This window comes from Mercenaria mercenaria, chromosome 7 (assembly GCF_021730395.1).
Source record: "Mercenaria mercenaria strain notata chromosome 7, MADL_Memer_1, whole genome shotgun sequence".
In the NCBI taxonomy this organism is placed as follows: Eukaryota; Metazoa; Mollusca; class Bivalvia; order Venerida; family Veneridae; genus Mercenaria; species Mercenaria mercenaria.
In genome coordinates this window covers 28,172,315-28,198,149 of record NC_069367.1, presented here as the reverse complement: position 1 = coordinate 28,198,149, position 25,835 = coordinate 28,172,315, and the positions used below count along the sequence as shown (strand labels likewise).

The window sequence follows — 25,835 nt, the reverse complement described above, 5'->3', positions numbered from 1 at the left end:
TCGGCATTTTCGTTAGTTCACGTATTCTTTGTATGCGATTTCGGTGTTCTCCGGTTATTATTTAAGGATGATTTTCCTGCTATGTCCAAGGAATGCCGAAATCGCTGTAAATCGCAGTAAAAATGCCTTTAAAAGTTCTTTATTCAAACAAGCTGACATGTCAACAGTATGTTATGAAAAGCTGCTAAAACAGAATAGAAAAAGTAGAAGCCTTGTTTTCTTCGTACAGTGTCACCAATTAAGTCAATGGGCTTAGAAATAAAAAAGTAATCTGTGGCTCTAAAACTAGGTAACAACACAATGGAAAGTGACACAAATGAGACACATGCATGTTTCTAGGTAATGTTACTGTCAATCTTAAATTCAAAATATTAAAAGTCGCTTATGTTTAAATTATGATTAATTTAACAGTTAGTAAGTTAGCAGTTCATTGATACTTTTAAATAATAAATAAATTTTACAATTGACATAATTAATTGTTTTGACTATAATCTCCTAGCCGTTTGAACTTCTATAAAGTTTGTTCTTGCTTGATCTACAAAATACAATTTCATTGTTTTTTTCTCCCCCTTGTCTGATTCAAACATCTTGAATAACATATTTTGAAGTGAAAAGTCTGGAGTAATTGTGTTGTTTTTGTTTAATAGTAAAACAATAAAATAACATAAGAGCGAGGTACTGACAGATTTTTCCCCAGTTCGGTTTAAATGTGCAAGTAATTTTTTTCTGTCAACAGAAAAGTACAGGCAAGGACAACAAGTTTAACGTTTTGCCTTCTGCTGGCGGCAAGTGATTCTGCCTTTGCGACCAGCGCAGACCAAAATCAGCCTGCACGTAACTGCAGGTTGATCTTGGTCTGTACTGTTCGCTATTCTGTCAGAAAAAGTGCTACTGCCCAAACTGGATGATGGAAAAGTCCATTTGAGATATTTAGCAGGGTAAAGGTTACATTTTCACTTGGTACCATTTGTTGGTGCAGCATTGTATTAGGCGTGAGCTGGGCAGGTTTATTACACCTTGATTTACGTGCATACGTCTAATGTCAGTTCATCACTTGTGATATTATATTTTAGTATTTATTAATGGCGTGTTAATTCTGACGAAACGACTCTATATCAACTAAATGATGCATTATGACAGGCATCTTTCGGTAACATTTAATACATGTATATGTTGGCCGCAATATGATGCATAAATGCTTTGTTTTAAACACATTAATAGTTTAAAATAAAATAGCTTGAATACTAAAGTTGATTGTTTGAAGAAAATTTAATGTATTACTTGCATCAAAAGCAAAATGGGAACTTCCTGAATTACAAAGTCTATTTTTCGAATGACCAGCTGTTTCTATCTATTCCCCATATAAAGCACAACTGATGCTTTGTCAACATATGGGGATAAGTAGCCAATACTGGTACTGATGATAAACCCGAACAGAAAATGAGGTTTTTTACCTGTAACTGTTTTATTTCTGCAAATTGTAATCAACAGTCGGTATCAAAATAAAGCTTAACATTTGCTGAAAACTTTACATAATTCAAATTTATATTTAGTAAGCAAACTCACACGAAGTGATGCCCTGAAAGGGGTTTGTAAAATGGGGCCTGTATGAACGTTGACTGATGATAAATTCGACCACTTTGTCATTTACAAAATTTTCTTCGTATTATTATATTGAAACTTTCCCCAAAATGCTGCAACAGTCATTCCTGATCAAGTAATGAAAAGTGACCCAATGTCAGGCCTTCTTGTTTCGACAGTGAGCATGTGCAAAAAACACCCTCTTCCCCAGTAATTTTAAATAAATATTTTTTATACAAATAAATGTAAGTCATTTATTTATACAGAATATTTACCAATTTTGTTTTTGTTTACACCAGTTGTTGCTGTAAGTGGAAATTATTAGATGGTGTGTTCAATTTTATAAATAACCGATTGCAATCGAATATTTCCAAGGTGGTCGACTTTATCATCTGTTCGGGTTTATCATCAGTACCAGTATCAGTTTTTTTGTTGACATCATTTTCTATTCTTCTATCCGTCTTTCTACGTCATCAGCATCAGTCTGTAAAAGACGACCCAACAAAAACTTCCAGTTTGAATAACGATTGTCTTTTCGAATCATAAAAAGAAGACCCGAACTGCCACTGTGGCAAAGGAATCGATAATGCAGATGATGTGACAGATTGAGAAACGAAAGGCGTCAGCTATATTGTAACATTCACACTTTTCATGCACTCAGTGCAGCAAAGTGAATGATGCAGAAAAATCAAATTGCAGGCATACATAAAGCAAGGCAACCTAATACTTACTTATTTATTTGTTTCCTATGCCCCATGTTAAGTTTCTCATTCATCATCATCATCATCATCATCATCTTGAGTAATTGCCTCCCGCCTCCCTCCGTATGGAGAATATTCGCAATTCTTAACAGATAACGCATTGGAGCCGGTCTGTCTTACTTCGGACACAAAATGATATCTCTTCCGTCCATTATTCAAACATTCGTTTTTTCCCTTTTTTGTCTTTATTTCATCTTTCACTTGAAAGTAGATTGCGCCATATGTTTAATCTACATGATGTTGACACAGCTGGTACTATACTATAATGTTGGCATAACTTAAAATCTGACCTATTTAATGTTATTTTTTTTCATGATTGTCAATATATGATCTGTTATTTTAGATGTTGTGTATAAATGTTGAAATGAAAATATGCAATAAAATATGATTGAATTAATCCGTTGTAAGTTACAACTATCTATCTTAATATAGATAGTTCCTTGAAGTTTAATAGTAAATGTCATTTGTAATGCGCTTTTGATACCGGGCATCATACATATCAACAACTTTATAATGTTCTTTTGTAAGGGCCCTCTCACAAGCATTTCATTATAATAACATGAAAATGTATTGATACATGACTGCGCGATAAGGTAACGACGGGATTCTTTATAACAAGATGGATGAACAAAGTCATAGTACAAGATATAGAGCAAACGTTTCATTTTCAGAAGCTTCAAGTGTAAAACGCTCATACACGTTATTCTTATCCCAAAGTGATTTATTTTAGTTGGAGGAGTTGCGGCTTCATCCGCTATTAAAACAAAATTATAGCAGTTAGATTGAAATATTTGTTTATTGTCCAGCCGACCGCATCCTTGCTACTTCTTATGATATGTCTTGTTCCATGCTAGTTTCTCGTGTTGCTTATAATACGCACGTCGCTGAAAGAGCGGGACGTATTATGTGAACACCCGCCGCAGAGGGCGGTCGGCGTCCAAAAGCATGTCCGCTCTCTAAGTTAAACAGCTTTCATCCGATCTTCACCAAACTTGCTGACAATGTTTGTGGGCATAATATATCGGCAAAAATAGGATAACAGCCTAAATCGCCCCCAGGCACTCATTGACTATGGCCCTTGAATTACTCGAAAAACTGCCAATTTAACTTAGTCCGCTCTCTAAGTCGAACAGTTGTCATCCTATCTTCACCAAACTTGATGACAATGTATTTGGGCATAATATCTCGAACAAGTTCGATAACCACCCAAATCACCCCAGGCCCTCTTGGATTATGGCCCTTGGATTACTCGAAACACAGCGAATTTTAGCTTTGTCCGCCCTCCAAAAGGAACAAAAATCTTATATGTCAATACGCTTTTACCACTATCCACCTTCAGAGTGCTCACTTTATATGAATTTTTGAGAGAATTAGTTTTCGCATATAATTATGTGGGTTAGTTTCTTTAATCTTTTAATTACAGATAATGCAATTTCAACTTTTCTTATTTTGCAAACAAAGCAATTACTCTAGTTAAATTTACCGTAGTTGATATATATATATATATATATATATATATATATATATATATATATATAAATCATCGCCGAGCCTTCCATAACACTGAAAGAGTTACTTTAATAGGTCCACCACTGAAAAAATATTTAAAAAATGGCTACCTGTGAAGGCAACCATTTTAAGAGTTAATGCACATTGCTGAAATATCTTTACAGAAAAAAATCCTATAGTTTAATGAGTCAAAGATGTGTATATTATAAGCATGAATTATTCTTTATTTCTACTTGGAAAAGGTCAATCAGTCGGTTTTCAGAATTCAGGAAATACAATTTAAACAAATGTTTGAAATCAAATAGAATCCGTCATTACACATCGTTATTGAAACATATAGCTGCCATTCCGATAAATTGTTGAACTGTTCACAAGTTTCTAATTTTGAAGCCGGTTTTGAACATTCAGTCACTGTTTAATGTTAGATCGCTTGTGAAATTAGCTGAAGGACTTATTGCGTTGTATCGCCACTGGATGTGACTGAAGGAAAACCAGTTTCACTTGTAATGCTAAGCGCCAAAAAAGTGAGCTACTGGTACAACTTTCTACGTGTTTGGTTTGACCCGGCTTGGAATCGAACAAAAGACCTCACTCACTTAAAGTGGGCGCACTGCCACTAGGCTATCGAGGCGGTTAAATGATTTAAGGCAGACAGACAGAACAGTGGGACTACGTAGTTCCCTTTAAATCTGAATGAGATAGATAACTCAGCTGAAATTTAATACTTACAAACTTTATTTCATTTTTCACTTCAAGAAAATACACTGTATAGATTGAAAAGAACAAAAGAAGACACATGGTATCTTTCTACTGCCTCAAAACTAATCTCTGATTAACGGGTTTTTGGTTAATCAGAAAAAATAATAAAACGTCACTGTTTTCATAGTTCATTTATTAAAATATTTAAGAAGACATTTTTTTTGGAACATCTTTAACACTTAATGATTGGAAAATGACTAGCATTCGAAAAATTGACGTACATGGTAGTGTACATCCAGAAGGCATTGCTTCAATAATTTAATAAGAAAGTCATTAAGTATAGTTTAGGACAGCGCTTAGCAATTCACATCTCTGAGAAGAATACATTTTCAGATGTTGTTTGTTATTTTGATTTCGCCTTCCTTGTGCACGTGTTCAATGCCGCCTTCAGTACCTTAAGATACTTGCGGACCACCTTTATATCTGCAGTTTGTTCAAGGATGCCTATTTCTAAACTTGGGTTTTCACATTTCACGAGCTGCCAGGTATGCAATGGTTTGCCTTTGGCTATGTGTTTAATTATGTAACCCCGGTAACCTGTGTCTGTTGAAGGAACTGTTTTTATGTTCTGTAAGAAAAGAACAAAAATGTTTTTTAACATTAGTCAATTTTCTTATATAAGTGTGTAGACATGTCTGTTTTTGGTTAAGGAGTCCAACTTTGCATACTTGTACTGTTCATTATGGGTATTCTTTGGAAGCTCAATGGTTGCAGGACAGATATTTGAGCAAGTCCTGCTTACGACTGTCCAACTCATACGCATGTCTTGCTAACTCCTATGCATGACTTGCTCACTTTTACGCATTACTTGCTTGCTTCTACGTATAACTTGCTCACTTCTACGCATTACTTGTTCACTTCTACGCATTACTTGCTCACTTCTACGTATGACTTGCTCACTTCTACGAATTACTTGCTCACTTCTACGCATCACTTGCTCAATTTTACGCATTACTTGCTCACTTCTACGCATGAATTGCTCACTTCTACGCATGACTTGCTCACTTCTACGCATGACTTGCTAACATCTACGCATGACTTGCTCACTTCTTATCATGACTTGTTTATTAACTGCTACACATGACTTGCTCATTTCTACGCATGACTTGCTTACTTTTACACATGACTTGCTCACTTCTACGCATTACTTGCTCATTTCTACGCATGACTTGCTATAAGTCATCCGGCTGGCTTACAGAAGGTCGGTGGTTCTACCCACTTGCCCGCCCAATCAGGTCCTACGTAGGAGGTAGGAGTTATCTTGTCCTACGTAGAAGTTAGTGTTAGGTCCTACCCAAAACACAAAATGAAACTCACAAACTTTCTATGATTATTACATCAGCCCATGCAGATGACAACTAGCATAAAGCATGATATTAAATCAGTATATATTAAATGTATTATAGATATAATTACAATGATAGACATTCTGTGCAGACCAAACAGCTTATTTTCCAAAGCTAAATCCATTTAACATAAACACGGAAGTAACTTTGCACATTTTATCGTAAACTAGTTAAGTGTCGTAAAGTAGGATATGATGTATAATTGAATACGAATGCCAAAAATAGTAAACGCTGCCGTCATATCCAAACACTAGCGAAATCTTCCACCCTATGATGATGTCAGTCTATACCACTGATGTTTTTCATGTATTTATATTATGTTTGCATTTATTTACATGTTGTAAACTCATGGGCATGTTGCCTTTTGTTTGAATAAACTTTCTATCTATAACAGCACTTAAAGGGGAATATTCAACATTTGACAATATATATATTTAGAAAGAGTTTAATAAAAAATATAAACTGGCGAAAAAAGTATGAAAATCAGACTACATACAAAAAGATATGGCAATTTAAATTTTGTCAATTTAATGAAATGGCAGCCATTTTGGACACAGTGACGTGATCGTTCTTTCCTGTTTGAAACAGTCATAAATAAAATGGCTTTTACGGAAAAAAAACGCCAACGTCCATATCTTATCAAAAAGACAAGGGGCTTTCAGAAAATTATTGTTTAGACTCCCTATTGGGGATGGGAGAGGGGGTTATTGGGGGTTATTTGTGGCCTATAGCAAAAATACTTGTTTATGGGTGAAATATACCTTCCTATTGCTGCATAATATTTCAATCATATATATATATATATATATATATATATATATATATATATATATATATATATATATATATATATATATAAAACAACATTGATGTGGCTAGTATCATAAAGGTTAGAAGATACCTCTTATTTCTAAATACAATTCTCATAGACTGTAAGTTTTATTTTCTCTCCATTGAAACAACTTGAAAAGAAACCTTACCCACTTGTGATTTTTTATAGCTTTCGCGACATCGCTATTGCCATTTATTGTCCACTCTAGATTTCCATTGGTGCTCTGGTATGTTATTTGAAACTCTTCTGTAAAAAGAGATGAAATGTTTAAATATAATATCGCAAAAGGCATCCAGAGCAATACGTTACGCTACGGTAGGTTACACACACTGGTTAAAATTAGTATGATTACGAAAAAGCAATGTCTAAAACATATTCTAAGAAGACAGTCTAATCCATGCTCAATACACATCAAAAGAGTAAACACCACTCTATATAAGCAGGTATTTTCTTTCCCATCAAAACATATAAAGTTCTCAGTAAATTTGCCTTCCCACAGCAAACATCCCCCGTAAAATAATGATTGTAAGTATTTCCATATGTGTCTGCTCTGCAGATGTTAAACTGTACAAAGAACACCCTGTTTGCATAGAATTCGTTTCTTTCCTAAAGCTGTGCTAAGCACGACTTCTTAATAAAGTATTTAAAATATCACCAAGTATAGATTTTAATCTAGAAAATCCGTGGCAAGTATATGTAAACTTCGTAGTTTAAGTAAGTTACATGTTCATACAAACCACTTGTTTGAAATATCCCAAAAAGTTCTATTTAACGTATAAATATGGAGTTAACTGAGACAAGATCGTCCAAATAAAGCTTACACACGCCAGGTAAAATATATGAAAATGCGTCAGTTGAAAGTGTATAAGAGTATCGGTATAGAACCGGTGAAAACTAGAGCTATCACTAAAGATGATGAATTTACCCGACAGTACATTGCAATTTGACGCACACAAGATTGCATAATTATGTGAACTGTATGTATATAGACTCTATGTATATAGTATAGAAAAAATAACAATGTCCATAACTCTGCAGAATCTTTATGTTAAAGAACGTAACATGCACCATGCACAAATAGGGTTGGTACTGATCACTTGTGTGAAGTTTCATTAAATTGTGTGCAAGGGTTCGGAAGATTAAGCGCGCACAAGATAGCATATGCAGACTGTATGTATATAGTATGTTAACAAAAAACAAAGTCCCATAATTGTGCAGAATTTTTTGATCACTTATGTGAATTGAGGATCTATGTATATACATGTAGTATAGTAAAAAAAAAAAATGTCTCGTAATTTTGCATTTTTTTCCTGAAAGAACCTAACATGCACCATGCACAACAACTGTTGTTACTGATCACTTGTGTGAAGTTTCATTGAATTGTGTTAAGGGGTTGAGGAATGACGGTTCGCAGAAGGTTGTGTTCAACACATACACATCTCAATACTCTATACCACTGTGTTCAAATTTAATCAGCACAACAAACCTTAAAATTAACACAATGGGTATAGAGTATCGAGATGTGTATGTGTTGAACATTTCAAGGTGATGCTTTTTGTAGTAAAAATATATTCAGGCATATGTTCGTTGCGTTTTCAGATCTCGTCAGTAATATTTCTATAAGATGCTTCTTCCACTTCCATTCGGATCCGTCCATGTTTACAAACAAGTTTATTTTATGGACTGTACTGTTTATACATCCAAATGTTAGTTATTTTGAACCTATCACTGTACTGTTTATACATCCAAATGTTAGGTTTTTGAATATACATCCAAATGTTAGGTATTTTGAACCTAGCATTGTACTGTTAAACATACAAGCGTGTTTATTTCATGTCTCACTGTGTAGTAGTTATTTATATTTTAAGATCGATTTTTTACATAGAAAATGAAAGTCAAAACATTAAAAGTCACTTATGTTTAAATTATGATTATTTCATACAGTTAGTAAGTTAGCCGTCCATTGATACTTTTTATGCTTCAGTCAGTTAACATGAAATTTACAAAAACAGACATAAATTGAGACTACCTGTTCCCGCCGAAGCATGATTCCCATGGGGTTTAATTCCATCTGTAACCGCCAAAAACACGGCCAAAATCAGAAAACTCACAAGCATTGTTCGCAATGTCGTCTGCGTCCTTCAGTTTAGATCATATACGCTTACTGCGAAGTAACTACTGAATTAATTGTGATTTATGTCATTTATAGAAGTTCATGCATATTGGTGCATTTAGCAAGGCGCAATAAATCATTGTACAATTGACATAATTAATTACTTTGACCATAATCTCATAGCCGTTTGAACTTCTTTAAAGTTTGTTCTTGCTTGATCCGCTAAATGCGTTTTTATTGTTTTTTTTCTTCTTTGTCTGATTCATTCATCTTGAATTACAAAAGTGAAAAGTCTGGAATAATTGTGTTTCTTTTTTCAAAAGGTAAACAAATAAAATAAAGTATAAGCGAGGTACTGAGTACTTGTTTTCAGTATGGTTTAAAATGTGCAAGTCATCTTTTCTGTCAACAGAAAATTAGAGACAAGGACAAAAAGTTAAACCTTTACTCTGCTGGCGGGAAGTGATTCTGCCTTTGTGGCATCAGCCTTCACGTAAGTGCAGGTTGATCATGGTCTGCACAGTTCGCAGTCGAACACCCCTTTGAATAATAAGTGTCATTGCCCAAACTGGAAGATGGACAAGTACATTTCAGAAATTAGTAAGGTAAAGGTTAAATTTTCACTTGGTACCATTTGTTGGTGCAGCATTGTATTAGGCGTGAGCTTGGCAGGTTTATTACACCTTGGTTTACGTGCATACGTCTAATGTCAGTTCATCACTTATGATATTATATTTTAGTGTTTACTAATGGCGTGTTAACGATGATGAGACGACTTTATATCAACTATATGGTGCATTCTGACAGATATCTCTCGGTAACATTTGGTACATGTATATGCTGGCCGTATTATGATGCATAAATGCTTTGTTTTAAACACATTAATAGTTTAAAATAAAATGGCTTGAATACTAAAGTTGAGTGTCTGAAGAAATATATTACTTGCATCAGAAGCAAATGGTGTCGGCCCAGTACAATTTCTCCTTTGCTGTATAGTAAAACAAGCACTTTTGGACATGGATTGTGATTTTCACAACAAAATTGCAGTATTGACAGCTCTGTATTTCTGAAGAGTAATACTATCCCAGTCAATATATCACAGAAAAACACCACCATCGACAATGAACTTTTTTGCTACATATCAAAGTATCTAGTCCATGTTTAAATTTCCCACTGACATCTGTCATGGCCGCCAGTCTGGGGTAGTTTTTTAATCCTTCCACACAGAAATGTAGTCCTGAAAAACACATAAAACAACTGTTAAAGACATCAGAAATGACAAAAAATGTACGCAGTATCAATAAATACATTTGGAATTTAACATGTCAAAGTAGGGATAGCGTTAAATTGGGAACTTCAAAATTTCAAAGAACTACTTCCTAGGATACAACGACCCGGAATTACTATTACTTCAATACCGGAGTGACACCAAAATGGCATCTTTCTGAATGATAAAGTCTGTTTTTCGAATGACTAATTGTTCTTATCTATTCCCCATGTAAAGCGCAACTGATGCTTTGTCAGCATATGATTTGGCATATCATGTTTTGTTGACATCATTTTCTATTTTTCTATCCGTCTTTCTACGTCAACAGAAATCTGTAAAAGACGATCCAACCAAAACTCGCAATTTTAATAACGACCCTCTTTTCGAATCATAAAAGAGAAGAACACAAACTGTCACTGTGGCAAAGGAATCGATGATGCATGATCATGCGACAGATTGAGAAATGGAAGGCGACACTCGCACTTTTCATGCACTCAGTGCAGCTAAGTTGAATGACGCAGAAAATTAAATACTATTTTATGAAGTGCAAGCATACATAAAGCAAACCAACCTAATACTTACTTAACCTTTGGCCTGCTTAATTTCTAAAATAGACTGGTCCATCATTCAGTTTGGGCTGTACCATTTACTATTCGAAGGGATGTTTACTAATTATTTGTTTCCTATGTCTCCTGTCCAGTTTTTTACTCTTAACAGATAACGCATTGGAGGTCGAGTAGTTTTAGGTCGATCTGTCTTCGAACAAAAAGCAATATTCCCTACTTTCGGCCATTCTTCAAACAATCGTATTTTTCCTTTTTTGTTCTTAAATCCATCTTCCACTTGAAAATAGATTCCGCCATATGTTTAATAGACATGATGTTAACGCAGTTGGTATGCTGGCATAACTTAACCTTTAGCCTGCTGGCGGCAAGTGATTCTGCCTTTGCGACCAGTGCAGACCAAGATCAGCTTGTACATCCGTGCAGGTTGATCATGGTCTGCACTGTTCGCTATTTAGTCAATACATTTTCAGTGAACACCCCTTCCAATAATAAATGGTATTGCCCAAATTGAATGATGGACCAGTCCATTTTAGAAATTTAGCAGGCTACAGGTTAAAAGTCAGACCTATTTGAGGCTTTTTCATGATTGTCAATATATGATCTGTTATTCTACATGTTATGTATAAATGTTGAAAAAATATGGTATAAAATATGAGTAAACTAATCTGTTATAAGTTATAACCAGTATCATTCTTAATACAAAATAGTTCCTTAAGGTAAAATAGTAAGTGTCATTTTTAATGTGCCTTTGATATAAGGCATCATACATATCAACAACTTTATAATGCTGTTTTTGTAAGGACCCTCTCACAAACATTTCATTATAATTACATGCAAATGTATTGATACATGACAGCGTAATAAGGTAAGGACGGGATCCTTTAGCAAGATGGATCAACAAAGTCATAGTGCAAGATATACTGAAAACGTTTCATTTTCAGAAGCTTCAAGTGTAAAGCACTCATACACGTGACTCTAATCCCAAAGTGATTTTTTTAGTTGGAGGAGTGGCGGCCGTTTCGTCCGCAGTTAAAATAGAATGGCAGGTTAGATTGAAATGTTTGTACCGCATCTTTGCTATTTCTGATAATACGTCTTGTTCCGTGCTTGTTTCGCGTGTTGATTTTTTAACTAGCTTACCATATCAAAAGTGAATAAAATACCTCTCTTTTGGTTGAAAATGGATGTAAACTGTCGTCGTTGGCTATTAATTTATAGTTGTCAGCTCGTTGAATCATTTGCTAATTAATAATGTGTCTTCACTCACGTTCGCTTTTGTTGAAATATACATTATAATAATGTAACCAAAGGAATACATAGTTGTATGCATAGCACCCTGCAAACATTGGAAGCATCTTTCAAAGAAAAAACCCTATTCAAAAAGTGTAATCTTGTGGTGGTTCCATAGATACACCTGACCAAAACTTATCTCTGATTAAAAGATAAATCCGAAGTTATACATGCAGTTATGAAAAATAACTTCATAGTTCCCAAATTAAATTAACATGTTTATGTGTACAAATAGTATTATGTGTTACGTTTAAAAGCAGTAATCACACAGCACATGTTTATCTGAGCACTGTATGAATGTGTAATACCACAACAATTGAAATGTAAATTAATTTTAAGAGGATTTTCTACATTTAAAATGGTATCTAAAAATTAACTTTGTTTGAATGATACGCATTGGAGATCTTTAAGCAAAAACTATATTCATTAATATAAAAACCGAGTTTTATCAAAGGCAGATAGTTTAAAACTTTTGAGAAAAGATGCTATATTACTGCAAAATTAAAAAACTTAAAGATATTTTTTTTCAATTTCAACCTTTTCTCCTCATGCCGTAAGCTATATTTTTATTAAAATAGGAGGTACTTTTCAGAAAAGAAGAAACTGGTTAATTAAGATTGTGCATGTATTTAACATAACAATAACGTTTTTAGATAAAGAAATGTTTGCATAATTTTTTTTTCAGTTGTTCTTAGGTGACCATTAAATGAATTAATTTCCATTGTTTTCTTTCTTTAAATTGGGGATTTTCACATACAATGTAATCGTCTTTAAAAAAAGTGACTTGATTGCTTAGTCAGTTTTGTAAAAATATTTTATTTTAGTGTTATTAATTATACTATTTCTGTAAATAAAGCCCTATGGCTTGTTGCTTTGGTTATTTTGTATTATATTGACATAACTTATTTGCTGGCTTCGCAAGGTATTAACTTGCGGTGTGGCACATTGCAGACCTGTAGCGGTCTTCTGCGCATGTCCTGGAGTGATTATCAATAAGAGCGTACGACAAAATACGCAAATTATTGCATTCATTTATTGACTGTATAATATGTATAATATACTGACTAAAGGGTTAGGGTTAGGAATACCATGGTCACAAAATATATACATAGGTATTAGGCCCATAACAGAGTACCTCCTTTTTGAAGAGTATTCAATTCCTTCAATAAACCTACTTTGACTGCAATATTCAGGGGGCGTAGGTTCAAGCCCCACTAGGACCAAATTTTTTCCCCTTATTTTTCTTTTTTTCTAGTAACTTTTTACTTCTTTCAATACTTGATATTGGCTTATTGTACAAAAGTATCTTTTGATAAGCGATTTCTTGCTGTTCAAAGTGAATTTACCTCTGAAACAGAAGGGGCAGAGCTAGACATCTTTAAAAATATTGAGTTACATGCGGTAAAAGTTCTCTATTTTGCATTCATTCTTTAGATTACATATTAAGAAAGAAATGTAGGTTTTACTTCTGCCCCAAGGGTATTTTTGAATAAAGTGAGCAAAATTCAAAACAGACCCGCAGGATTTGACCTTAATTTTTCAATGTTGAAATTAGAATTCTGTCTCATTGAATCCCTTTACTTGAGGTACCCCAGAAAAAATGATATTGACTGTTTTGTTTTAAGTTTTATAATTGTTTATCAATAGTTTGATGTTTCTTTCATAAAAAATAATGGTATAATGAATTCTCTGCAAACGTTTTGGATGAAGGCTGCCACTTTGAAATTTGTCTCTACTTGAGCTTGGGGAAAAACCATAAAGTACATAAAATTTATAAAAAAAGGCATGGTAAAAGTTTTTAAAAATTTGCAACATAGAATATACCAAGCAAATGCCATTTTTAAACATCACTATTAGGGGCCTAATACCTTAAAGATACTTAACATTCAAATCGCTTGAATCCGGAATATACCGGAGTCAGTAATTTATCACAGGCGCTCAAGGTCCTTTTTATTCACATTCATTATCTTGTCCGCTAAAAACACTGTACAATATACTAAATATAGCTAATATAAATGTAATATTATATCAATAAGTCTGAATTAAGTTCAGAAGATAAACATTTTTACTATATGTGTCGAACAAAATTTAGGTCAGTCACAAATTAGATAATTTATCTCAAACTGAAATATTATAAACAACTTTAATATTTCGCCTTAAAATGGGACTTAAATCATTTTGCTTTCCATTAATAGCTTTTGTAGCAGTCACAACAGCTTACCTAGCAGGTACGAACTTTTTCATTGAAGCCCTGAATCTTTAGTTACTTTTCCCTTAAGTCAAAATTGTCTGATTTATAGCCAAATCGGAAATATTCTCTCTTTCAAACACTTAGGCCAAACATAGGATTGTCGATAGCTTGACGCCAACACAGTTATGTTTACAGTACATGACGAAAAATAACCAGGGTCCAGTTGTTCGAAAGTTTAACAGGTGATTAAGCTAACGGTCGATTAACTTTTAGGGTTATATTTCGACATGTTAGAAAACTAAGTGAAACAAATTCTGAAGTTAAGTATATTGACCACTTAAAAGTCTTTACATCATATTAGTGTTTTCCACAATACCAATATTTTTAATCAAAACTTAACCGACCATTAGTTTAACAGCCGGTTAAAGTTTTGAACAACCGGGCCCAGTTTTTGTTATGATAATTATTCAAACATTTTACATAAAATCATAACATTCAACACACTTATTACATACTCGTTTCTATTCCCCGTTAAGTTACAATGGAACCGGAAACGTCAATATTTTTCCATATACTGTTGTCTGAATTTCATATCTGGTGCGTGACATAATTTAATGTGTGTCGTTGCATTAATTCTTTTATTTACTTCTGTATTGTTAATCGTATTCTGGCTCTTGAACAAATTCATGATATTTACATATATGTACGTACAATGTATACATATGTAGATACGTATGTATGTAATAAAAAGGTTATTATCTTTGCATCGGAAATATGCACTCGTTTTTTAGCGGAAGAACATATTGGGCTCCTTAAGTCGCGCAATATATCCGCTAGAGAAAGCTTGCATATTTCCCGATACAAAGTTAAAAACCCATAATTATAATGCCTCACATGTATTTGTCTGAGTGTATGAAAAGTCTTATACAACCGCTGGTAAAATTAAGGTGAATAAAAATAATGTTGTATCTTATATACATTTTTCTTTATTAGTTTGGTGTAAGCATATGAGTCAGTTAAAGTTTGAACCATTGACACATAGCTCCAGTCGAGGCAATTGTTTTTCTCGGTATCCACTATCACACTAATGCATGGAATATGTCGCAAGCAGTATATGCTCCACTACAGTGAATTTCTGTAGTTTCCTTCTGGAGTGCATTGTCTCTATATGTGGGCATAGACATTTGCTATAGTTGCACGTACACATATGTGTTGCACCACACACCTGCAATGATTATAAAACGATTAGATCTATAAAACGTTTTATCCATCCGACTTAATTAAAAAAGATAAACCTTAACTTGTCAATAAACAAACAACAGACCACAATAATTATGGCTGTGACTAAATACAGAGTTGGTGCGCCCGTGATATATTACAGACTCCGGTATATACCGGATTAAATAAATTTGAACAAAAATACCTTAAATGTATATATTTTGTAACCATGGTGATTCTAACCCTAACCTTTAGTCAATATATTATGCACATTATACACTAAATGCATGCGGACATGCAAAAAAATGAGTATTTTTGCCGTGCGTTCCATTTGATAATAATTCCGCGCATGCGCCGAACGGCTGCACCAACTCTGCAATGAGAAACATTCAATAATACTTGTTTGCGTAGGCAGTGTTACGACCAGTTAGGTAAGACATGAGTGAACTCTGCCTTTTCTCAATATGTCAAAATCGTGACATTTTGACATATGGAAATTTGATTGTTTCCAGCTGCGCACGTTAATTAGTAATATGTCACGTTTGTTTACTGTGTACAAAACTTCTACACCGCACTTTTAGTTTATAAACAAATTTTTATTCAGTTCAAGATCTTCAGATTATTTCAATCTGTCTCGACAGCTTATTTCCAACCATCGTGACGAGGGTATGAGAGAATTTTATAATGTCGAGCGCAAGCAAGGGGGCTACTGGTACCATTTTTAATGTCCTTTGTACAATACGGTCAAGGAGCGAACCCACGTTCACCAGCATTCGAAACAGGTGCTTTTACCACTATACCACCGAATTGCACTGCAGTTTATTGAATCTTTGCATATATATATAATACTGAATTGACAACATCAATCTGAATTTGAATCTCATAACAACAAAAACAACAACATAATATAAAATATTAGATGTCCCCTCAACTCGTGTCTTTATAAAATATTTACAGGCGTATCAGTATGTTGTTTTCACTGTTTCAATCATGTTATACGCTACAGTTAATTCATTTACATTGAACAGACTGTGAAGTGGCGAAATTCTGCTAAGCGAATAAGTCAATCTGACTAAAGTACATCTCCTATTACGCTACGCTTAGGATCTGAAGACGAGCTATTGATAGCCTCGTTCTGACGACCCTTTCGCTAGCCAATCAGAGCTTAACTTACAACATTTTGCAAATCTATATTTCGCCTGGATTTTCATATTTACAATTCTTATGACGTAAAGTGTCAGATAGCCGGTTAGCTCAGTCGGTAAGGCACTTACTCTGTAAGCGAGGGGTACCGGGTTTGAGCCCCGGACTGACTGCACATTTTTCTTACTCTGACATTCGAACAAGTCGTCTGACTGGTTCAAATAAAATAGAATTGCGAAAATAAAAATAGCAATATTGGATATCCAGAATATACAGAAGACGAATGTGAATTGGTCATTCTCAGATCTTCGTTTAGAAGATCATGTACTGTAGTCAGATTGGCGAATATGTTTAATGTGCGGATTTTAAATTCTCCAACTGTTATTTGATTCCCTGAAAATTTCCAAGGGTTACGTGAATAAAAGTCATGACACATTTTCCACGGGTCATTTGCATTCGAAACATTTTAAATGTTGGCTTTCCTTATAAGGATACTATATGATGTTTATGGCACTTCGCTGGCAATATGTTTTTTTTCCATTGCTCAGACAGTGCCTAGTTATTCCGTTTTGAAACCAGCTCATACAGTTCTTAATGTACAGGTTATCATTAAAAACAGGGTACAGAATATATGCATGTCTGATATGTTTTTAGGCAACAAAAGTTACTCATAATCACTGAGACAAAGCTGGTACATTTGACAAGTTTTTCAAAATACAAATAATGTTTTGAAAACCAATTATTAAAATTGCCCAAATATTATTTATCATATATACTGTGAATACTGTCAGTTGCCGGATTTCGCACCATGGTTCCTTAGTTCGGCTCGTGATTTTGAGGAACCTCTTAAAGATGGGAATGACGTTGCCGAATCTATATGCAACTATTGGAAACAAGCTGCAATGTTTCGTTATGGTCGATACTGATTTAACAGTATCTAGATAAAAGAAAATTCGTCATTTCTAAATCAATTGTAAAACCACGTAAACATACAACGTTAATACAACAAAAAGTGTAAGGGCATTGGTTTTTGAAAATTCAAGTTTCATTTTACTTTATATTTACAGCAGATGGTGAATGTTATTTGCGTGTTACTTTGCACCTGTTTTCCGGAAGACCACCTCCACAATGGGACATTGGTCGTCAAAATAGAAACTTTGATCGCATTCTAAGTGAAGTGACTGGTCACAATTCCACAGCACTTGCACCTATACTCGGATACAGTGGGTTTACGGTTGAGGAATTTGGTGGTAGGTATAACTAAGAACTATTACTAAAAAAAAGACCTGGAGCGCCTGTGATAAATTACAGATTCCGGTATATACCGGATTCAAGCAATTGTCTAGTATCTTTAAAGTCATGGCAATCCTTATCCTAACCTTTAGTCAGTATATTATGCATATTATACACTAAATGCAAGCGGACATGCAATAATTTGCGTTTATTTGCCGTGCGCTCCGACGATGATGATTTTGTGACATGCGTAGAATGACGGCTCCAGGTCTGTAGTGAGCAACATCGATAACTGTTCTTTTTCTTGTCGTAAAATTTTCATCATACAAAAAGTATTTGAAGATTTAAAACTAACAAGTCTAGAAAAATAACATATGGTTGAATGCGTTATATTTATGCCGTGTAAAAGCTCCTTTTGCATTACAGATGGTGTGTTGAGACGAAGTTTGGATGTTGGGAGATGTACAAGACCTGAATTTGAATTGCTATTATTGGAAACTGTGGAAGATATGCCACCTGTAGGAGCAAGTCAGCCACTTAGGAACTCTACTTTGCAATATGTGAGGGAACCAATACAGTCTTGTATTAGAAATTAAAGAATAATCGGACACGTCAAATATATACGACAAAGCTACATTCTACGAATTTATGGTTCACTCTAAAATAAAATTAATGTTTTTTGTTTCTTGTTTTTTTTTTTAATTTGTTTCATTAGTCTGTTCACAAGTACATGGATATAAACGTCAAGTAAATCAAACTGATTAGATTTTCTGTCCGGATCAAGTTAGGATTAGAAAAGTTTCACCACTCCCTCTCTATGCAAAACTTATTGACATTCTAATGAAAGCAATGTTTTACACGTTATAGTTCATTCTAAAATAGAGTAATGTTAATTACGTTAAATTATGTTTCATTAGTCTGTATAAACGTCAAGTAAATCAAACCGTTTAGATTTCTGTCTAATTCTAAACCCTTCTCTGGTTGAACTCTTTTTCTGACCGGAGCAAGTTAGTATTAGAGAAGCCATCCCCACTCTATATATACAGTTTTGAGGCGAGGAAGCTTAAAAGGGTCATTAAGAGATGTATAACAACTTATAGCTAAAAATCCATATTTGCCACTTGCTGAACCATTTGATAGATTGGTATGAATTATTTTGAAAATTAGTTGGTTATATCCCATGCGAATCATTTGAAAACAAAGATGTTTGAAATTTAAACGTTATAAGTTTGATATTATCTTTTTGTTTTGTTAATGAATACATTTATTAACTATTTATATCATGACAGTACAGAGCTATATTTGTAAACAATTAAACGTTTATTCGTTTGAGCACGACTTGGAAGTGTCTTTATTTTGTGATGTCTTGGTGTGTCGATTGCGTCCAGGGACTTATTTCCTTTTTTTACTGTAGATTTCATTTAGACTAGATTCTTGTTACTTGTCAGAAGACAGGAACATTAAAAACAAACTTATCTGTAATATTTTATCAGTTTGAAGTAACAATCGCTAGGACACCCTTTAAAAGCAGTGTTTTACTAAAATGAAAGTTATTCAATTTATATCACTTTGAAATTCAACTTTCTGAGTGAAATGCAGGAGAATTTCAACATTTGTAATTTATATTGTTTTCAGTATTACAATATCTTGCAGATACATGTGCATTCGTTAAAAAAGACTTGGTTTTAATCAGCGAAATTAGTTGACAAATTAAAGAGCATAGTGATATCAATCTTTTATATAAGAGAATGAAAAATATGGTAAATAAGCTCAGATATAAAATGTCTGCAATCGGATTACCACATATCTGTCATGATAAGAACAGTATCGGTGGAATTCATGAAGTATAAGAGAACGACCTGCTACGGCAACACCTGCAGTTATTGAGTCCATTGCTCTCATGATACCAAAAGTCAGTTTACGAACATAAAGACAGATGTCAGCCAAGTACAGTTTCTCTGGAAAAGTTTAACCATGTAACATTAGGAAAAAACGCAGGATTTATCAGTTCCAGACTGCACATATCAACAAACAATTGGCAAGTTTCTGGAGGCGGTATCAGAAAATGTGTACCGTTCTTGGAAAACTATATTATTTTTGATGGGGCCTGGTTCAACCTATGCCTCATATTAGCATATATGCGTTGGTGCTACATCGGGAAAGATGGCAATGATCGTAGGAAACGGAATGTCGTTCACCTTGATTCTTTTACTGCCTGAAATTATGCCTGGACTGGAGTAGCATTTCAAGGTAATACCAAGAATTGTCAACAAATAAACTAAAGTGCTCTACAGAAAAGGTTAAAATAACATTTTTGCACGTTTATTTTGGACAATTTATGGTCGGAAATGTGCGTAATCTGTTTCCAGAAAATTTCTTTTAATATTTGACACTTCATCAAGCCTCAAACAGAAAATTGACTCTCTTAACCCTTTCCCTACTAAATTTCTTTAATGAACTTGTCCATATTTCAATTTGGACAGTACCAATGATTGTTAAAAGGGGTGTATCACTGCATACCAAAAAGATACAGATTGAATGGCGAACAGTGCAGGCAAAATAAATAGCATCCAGCATGATAAAGGTTAAAAAGCACAAATATCAATCTCGTATTGCACACATTAGTTTGAAGTAAAATGTGAATACCTTTCAGGTTAGTAAAATCTGTTGTTTTAATTATGATTCTATTCACACATTTTAAGAGCACAATTTAACATTTTCATCCATCTTTGATATTTGTAACTCCACGATTCAAATAGAACTTTATGTGGATGTAATGTGATCAAAACTGTTCTGTGATATATGAGAACATATCTGACAGATACTGGCACATAATATGAACTATATGTTAACTGCTTCCTTTGATGACATTGATGCTTTTGCGAGGAAATACATCTTTCTAACTGATGCTTTAGCTGGCTCTGAGATAGTCGTAAAAGATCATTGAAATCTGAATGATACAATATTCATCAGAGACAAGCAGTATTCAGCAGAGATATGTCAATAAACTCTGAATAAAGAAACATTCGACAGTGATATGTAAAATATCTCTGAAAAAGGTACTGTTTGTCAAATACATGTTTGTATACCAAACGAAGCAATTCATCCGCGATACGTCATCAAATACTAAATTAAGCAAACTATTCGGGAGAGATGTGTAAACAATCTCTGAAAACAAGATGAAATATTCGTCCGAGATGTGTGTAAGCTCTGAATAAACCAATAGACGACAGTTATTACATACTCATTTACAAAGTCCGTTAAGTTTCGGGTGTGTGACGTCATTTGCGACGTCACTTTCATGTATGTCGTCGCCCTTAAAAGTTCTTTAACGACAATATTTTCAGTTTTACTCTGGCTTAATAAAAAATTTATATCATTTATAAAACAATTGTATTTATAGATGCGTATGTAATAAAAAGATTATTAGACTTGCATCGAGAAATATGCACTCGTTCTTTCGCGGAATAATATACACGCCATGTACCCGGATGGCGGATGTAAAGCCGATACAACTTTGTTTTCTGTGTAATTACGATGTATAAAGGAATGTTCTGTTGTTATATCTATCTCCATTGATCAAGTGTATATTTATTTCAAAATGTGTCATGTTAAGTATATCAATCCTTGTGTTTTCAGGTGGAAAAACGACGAACAAGGCAACTTTTTGAATGAAAATTTTTACAAAAAATCTTTAAAAATACTTCTGTGCTTTTGATGCCTCGACTATTTTGTTGTTTGAAAGCAAATATATACTGCTTTATAGGCCCGTTTACACTATGTTGTTAACCCACTACATGTTGACACAATACATGTTCAAATGTACTGACAGCGAGAAAAGGGATAAAAACCTAACTTTGATTTGATAAATACCGAACTCAGTTTACATGAGGAATGGATAAAAACCTAACTTACACGAAATTGCGTGACGGATAAACACCTAACTGACTAGTATTCTATAGAAATGAATAAGTTGACATGTACATGGTCTGATTATTGTAAACATTACTTTATAAGCGGTATTGTCTTCAAACTTTACCATTAATTTTACAAGATGTTATATGAATGCCCACTACTGTCAAATATTTTTTCATAATTTTAATATTATGCAAATAGCAATGTTTGGAAAAATCTGGATAAACCCTCAAAAATAACTCAGTATAAAAGTCAAAATTATTATACATGTTTTTATATAAGAAATTTAATACCACCGATGTTCGAAGTTCTGTAGTCCCCAACCCTCTCTCCCTCCATCTCACACACACACACACACACACACACACACACACTGTTTCAGAAGAATTGTGTTTGTTTCAAATCTTGTATATCGTATAGTGTAAGAGATTTTTATAGAGGTGCTAATGGAATATTTTTGATATTGTTTAAATTGGATTAGATTTATGATTAATTATTAAATATGATATTTTTCAGACGGTAAATAGGGAAGAAAAGTGTGTGTGTGTGTGTGTGTGTGTGTGTGGTGTGGTGGTGGGGGGGGGGGAGGGGAGTGATGCATGGTCTGACGGGACAGGGGTGTGGGTATCATTACATTTTTCACTTGTCCACGGACACTTAAAAATCCACTTGTCCATAGTCTAATTTCACTGGCTCTGATTTGCAATATTAAACCTTCATGAAAGTGCAAATAGACTGGAGATCGAGTTCTTTATTTAGGACAATAAAATAGAAAAGCATATCACAGTAACTGTGGTAAAAAATAAGCTGTTGAAATATTTGCCTCTTAACGTTTATAAAAGTCTGAAATCGCGTAAGCAGTGTTCGGGATCTTTTGAGGTCATGCCCGAAACACTGCCCACGCAATGGTGCAAAGCCAGATGAATTCAGAGAAAGACTCTTAAAACGGTCCGACTTATTTTAGTCATATTTGCGATCTCTGTGTGCTTTTGATTTTAATTTGGCTGACTACTGGCTCAAATATTTCCTTTGACAGTGACTTATTGTCTCAGCAGTTGGAATTCTACTTACAAACTTGTCATAATACTTTTTTAAGTTGTTTACGTTTCTGCTGTCTTTAAATGTCCTTTTAGTTCTCTGTGTGTAACCCTTGTTTTCCTTTTTTAGTTTTAGTTACAGAATGCTATATGCTGATGATGCAAATATTTTCTTCAGCTACTTTAAGTAGTTCTTATGTTCCCTTTAGCATGTATATGATTTCTTTTTCTATGTTTTTTTTTTTTAAATGTATGTTGTAAAATGTGCCTCTTCTTATTTTTGTGTAGTGTCAGCTAATCTTTTTTTATGTTGCTTTAAATGTACTAAATCTGTATGTTGTAAATTACTTTTTTCCTTTTATTTACAAGTTCCTATGTGCTATTTTGTTTTAATGCGCTGTAACATGTATGTGATAATTTGTGATTTGTTTCTTATCTACTTAGAGCCAGATGCTTTATTTGCTTTAATGTGCTTTAACATATTTGCATTTTATTACAGCTGTTTTACTTATGTTGAGCTTATTTACATGTGTTTGTCGGAAAATAGCTTTAAGCTAGTGTTATATGTTTATACTTATCCGACATTAAATAAATCTTCTTGTATCTAAATCTTCTCTGATATTTTATCATAGTCACCGAGTTACAGTGTGCGCGAGACCTAGTCAAAGAACCCATTATCTTTATCACCTCCATACACTTGAAGCAACACACAATCAATGATATTTTATGTTTTCTCATTTTATACCTGAAAAAGTATGCTTGTCCGCGGACACACAGAATGAAAAATGCACTTGTCCGCCGGCAAAAAAATCACGAGTCGGATAAGTTGGACATAGGAATCCCACATCCCTGCAGGGATGGGTAGATCAAAGAACTTTGAGCATCAACAGTCCATAAAAAAGCACAGTCGAACAGCCGTTTTCGTTTGGTTAGGTGTTTATCCATTCTAAGTTTGTATTTATCCAGCACTGTTTCCTATACCAATTAGGAATTATCCCCAAATTTAAACCTACCTCATAATCAATACAATTTTTAAGCTATAAAAATCAATTTCAAACTTTGATACTGTTAAACATTGTCAAAGAGATATTTATTTAACTAATACATTTAATAAATAAGGCCTTACTGCAATTTCTGGTACTTTAAAACAGTTAGAAACATAAAACATGTTCATTCTGAAGACTTTTTTGAGTACATTTTAATGAATTCCAGCCACATAATATGGCATTTCGATTGAAATATTTAGTACACAAAACATGTTATCAATACAGGATATTATGACTATCAAAAGTTTTACGCTAACATTGCATACTCACATAAAAACACGAAAAAAGACAAGGAAATTGACTACATACATCGTCTTTCTGTCAGCCATGTTGGCACTGATTTAGGGTCGCTGAACAGAGTTAAGATTATCCGGGTACATGGCGTGATATAGCGCTCCTAAAGTCGCGCAGTATTTCCGCTGCAGAACTCGTGCATATTTTTCCGATACAAATCTAATAACCTGTAAATATATGAAAAAAGAACAAAGCAATATTCGGTAGAGATATGTCAAATAAATAAAGCAGTCATTATATTCATTAAATACAGACATGTAATTTATAGGAAAGCCTAATCTGTAGATTTAAAACATACAGCTAAAGATCCCTACAAGACCTGAGTAAACAGCTGCGTACCGAAACATCTCTAGAGCACTAATCATAAATATGTTTTACCGTATAATAATAACATCATATGAAATACATAATCAAATTTATTATAAATAACCCTGTAAACAAAATATAACATGCACTCAGCCGGATATAAGTGGCCACACAACTGGTCCAAATGATAGAGGTATCCTAAAATAGTAAGCTGCATGTTCTCTCCTTGAAAATATGATTTTAGAAAAAGCACATAATTTTCTATAGGAATTTGCATTATAGAGAATATAACTTCAGTTCGAAACAGGTACTGTGTACTTCATATGTATGGCAATATACAAAACACAAATCATTTTCCATTGATAGAAACTTTGAAAACTACGAATCCTGTTAGTGCCATGTGAAATGTCGTCCGTCGCCCCTCAAAGGCGACGCACGACATTGCGATACGACATCGCGACAATGCGATATGACACACGACAATGCGATACGAGGCACGACAATGCGATATGACATTCGTCAAAATGTCACGATGTCGCTTCGCAATGTCGTGCGTCGAGTTGGCAATTTTGGCACGATATGTCGCGATGTCGCGTCGCATTGTAGCGCGTCGTATCGCATTGTCGCGCGTCGTATCGCATTGTCGCGATGTCGTATCGCATTGTCGCGCGTCGTGTCCAGCATTTAAGCGACGCTCGACGCGCGACAATACGATACGACGCGCGACAATGCGATACGACACACGACATTCTCAAACGACATTGTCGCGATGTCGTGTCGCATTGTCGTGTGTCGCCTATGCGCCAATAGCACGACGCGTGACATCGCGATACGACACACGACAATGCGATACGACATCGCGACAATGCGATACGACAAACGACATTCTCAAACGACATTGTCGCGATGTCGTATCGCATTGTCGCGCGTCGACCGGTGTTCACTTGAATAAATACCGGCTAATCTTGGTCGCATTTTTTCGAACAATTCATCAATTTCATTTTATTATTAAAAGCGTTAAAATTAAGGTATCAAAGTGAAATTTCTTTTAATAAGTAGTATTGCCTAATCGAAAATTAAAAACAATGCTCTTCCCCGACGGGCACAGCGAGCGCATAGGCGACACACGACAATGCGACACGACATCGCGACAATGTCGTTTGAAAATGTCATGTGTCGTATCGCATTGTCGCGCGTCTTATCGCATTTTCGCACGCGTCGCGTCGCTAAATTGCAGGACACGACGCGCGACAATGCGATACGACATCGCGACAATGCGATACGACGCGCGACAATGCGATACGACGGACGACAATGCGACGCGACATCGCGACATATCGTGCCAAAATTGCCAACTCGACGCACGACATTGCGAAGCGACATCGCGACATTTTGACGAATGTCATATCGCATTGTCGCGCGTCGTAT

The 25,835-nt window shown here is 34.5% G+C and overlaps 2 protein-coding genes across 4 annotated transcripts in view; one reads left to right on the top strand and one right to left on the bottom strand.

The window, feature by feature from the left end:
• Window positions 1–18,489, top strand: part of LOC123554488 (uncharacterized) — a 51,180-nt gene extending 32,691 nt beyond the window's left edge. The window contains exons 1-3 of one of the 3 annotated variants that reach the window (XM_053547892.1): window positions 14,095–14,252; window positions 17,644–17,826; window positions 18,236–18,489. In XM_053547892.1, coding sequence (XP_053403867.1) covers window positions 14,186–14,252; window positions 17,644–17,826; window positions 18,236–18,405 — 420 coding nt within the window. In that variant the 5' untranslated portion in view covers window positions 14,095–14,185 and the 3' untranslated portion in view covers window positions 18,406–18,489. Of the gene's footprint in view, window positions 1–14,094; window positions 14,253–17,643; window positions 17,827–18,235 lie in introns of those variants that run through there. The other 2 variants (XM_053547893.1, XM_045344690.2) reach the window with 2 other exon arrangements.
• LOC123554489 (uncharacterized) lies at window positions 4,726–8,977 on the bottom strand. The gene is made up of 3 exons (XM_045344691.2): window positions 8,818–8,977; window positions 6,937–7,034; window positions 4,726–5,178 (listed from the first exon to the last, which is right to left on the bottom strand). The coding sequence occupies exons 1-3, from the start codon at window positions 8,903–8,905 to the stop codon at window positions 4,954–4,956; spliced, it is 411 nt and encodes a 136-aa protein (XP_045200626.2). The 5' UTR covers window positions 8,906–8,977; the 3' UTR covers window positions 4,726–4,953.
• Window positions 18,490–25,835: the final 7,346 nt, after the last annotated feature.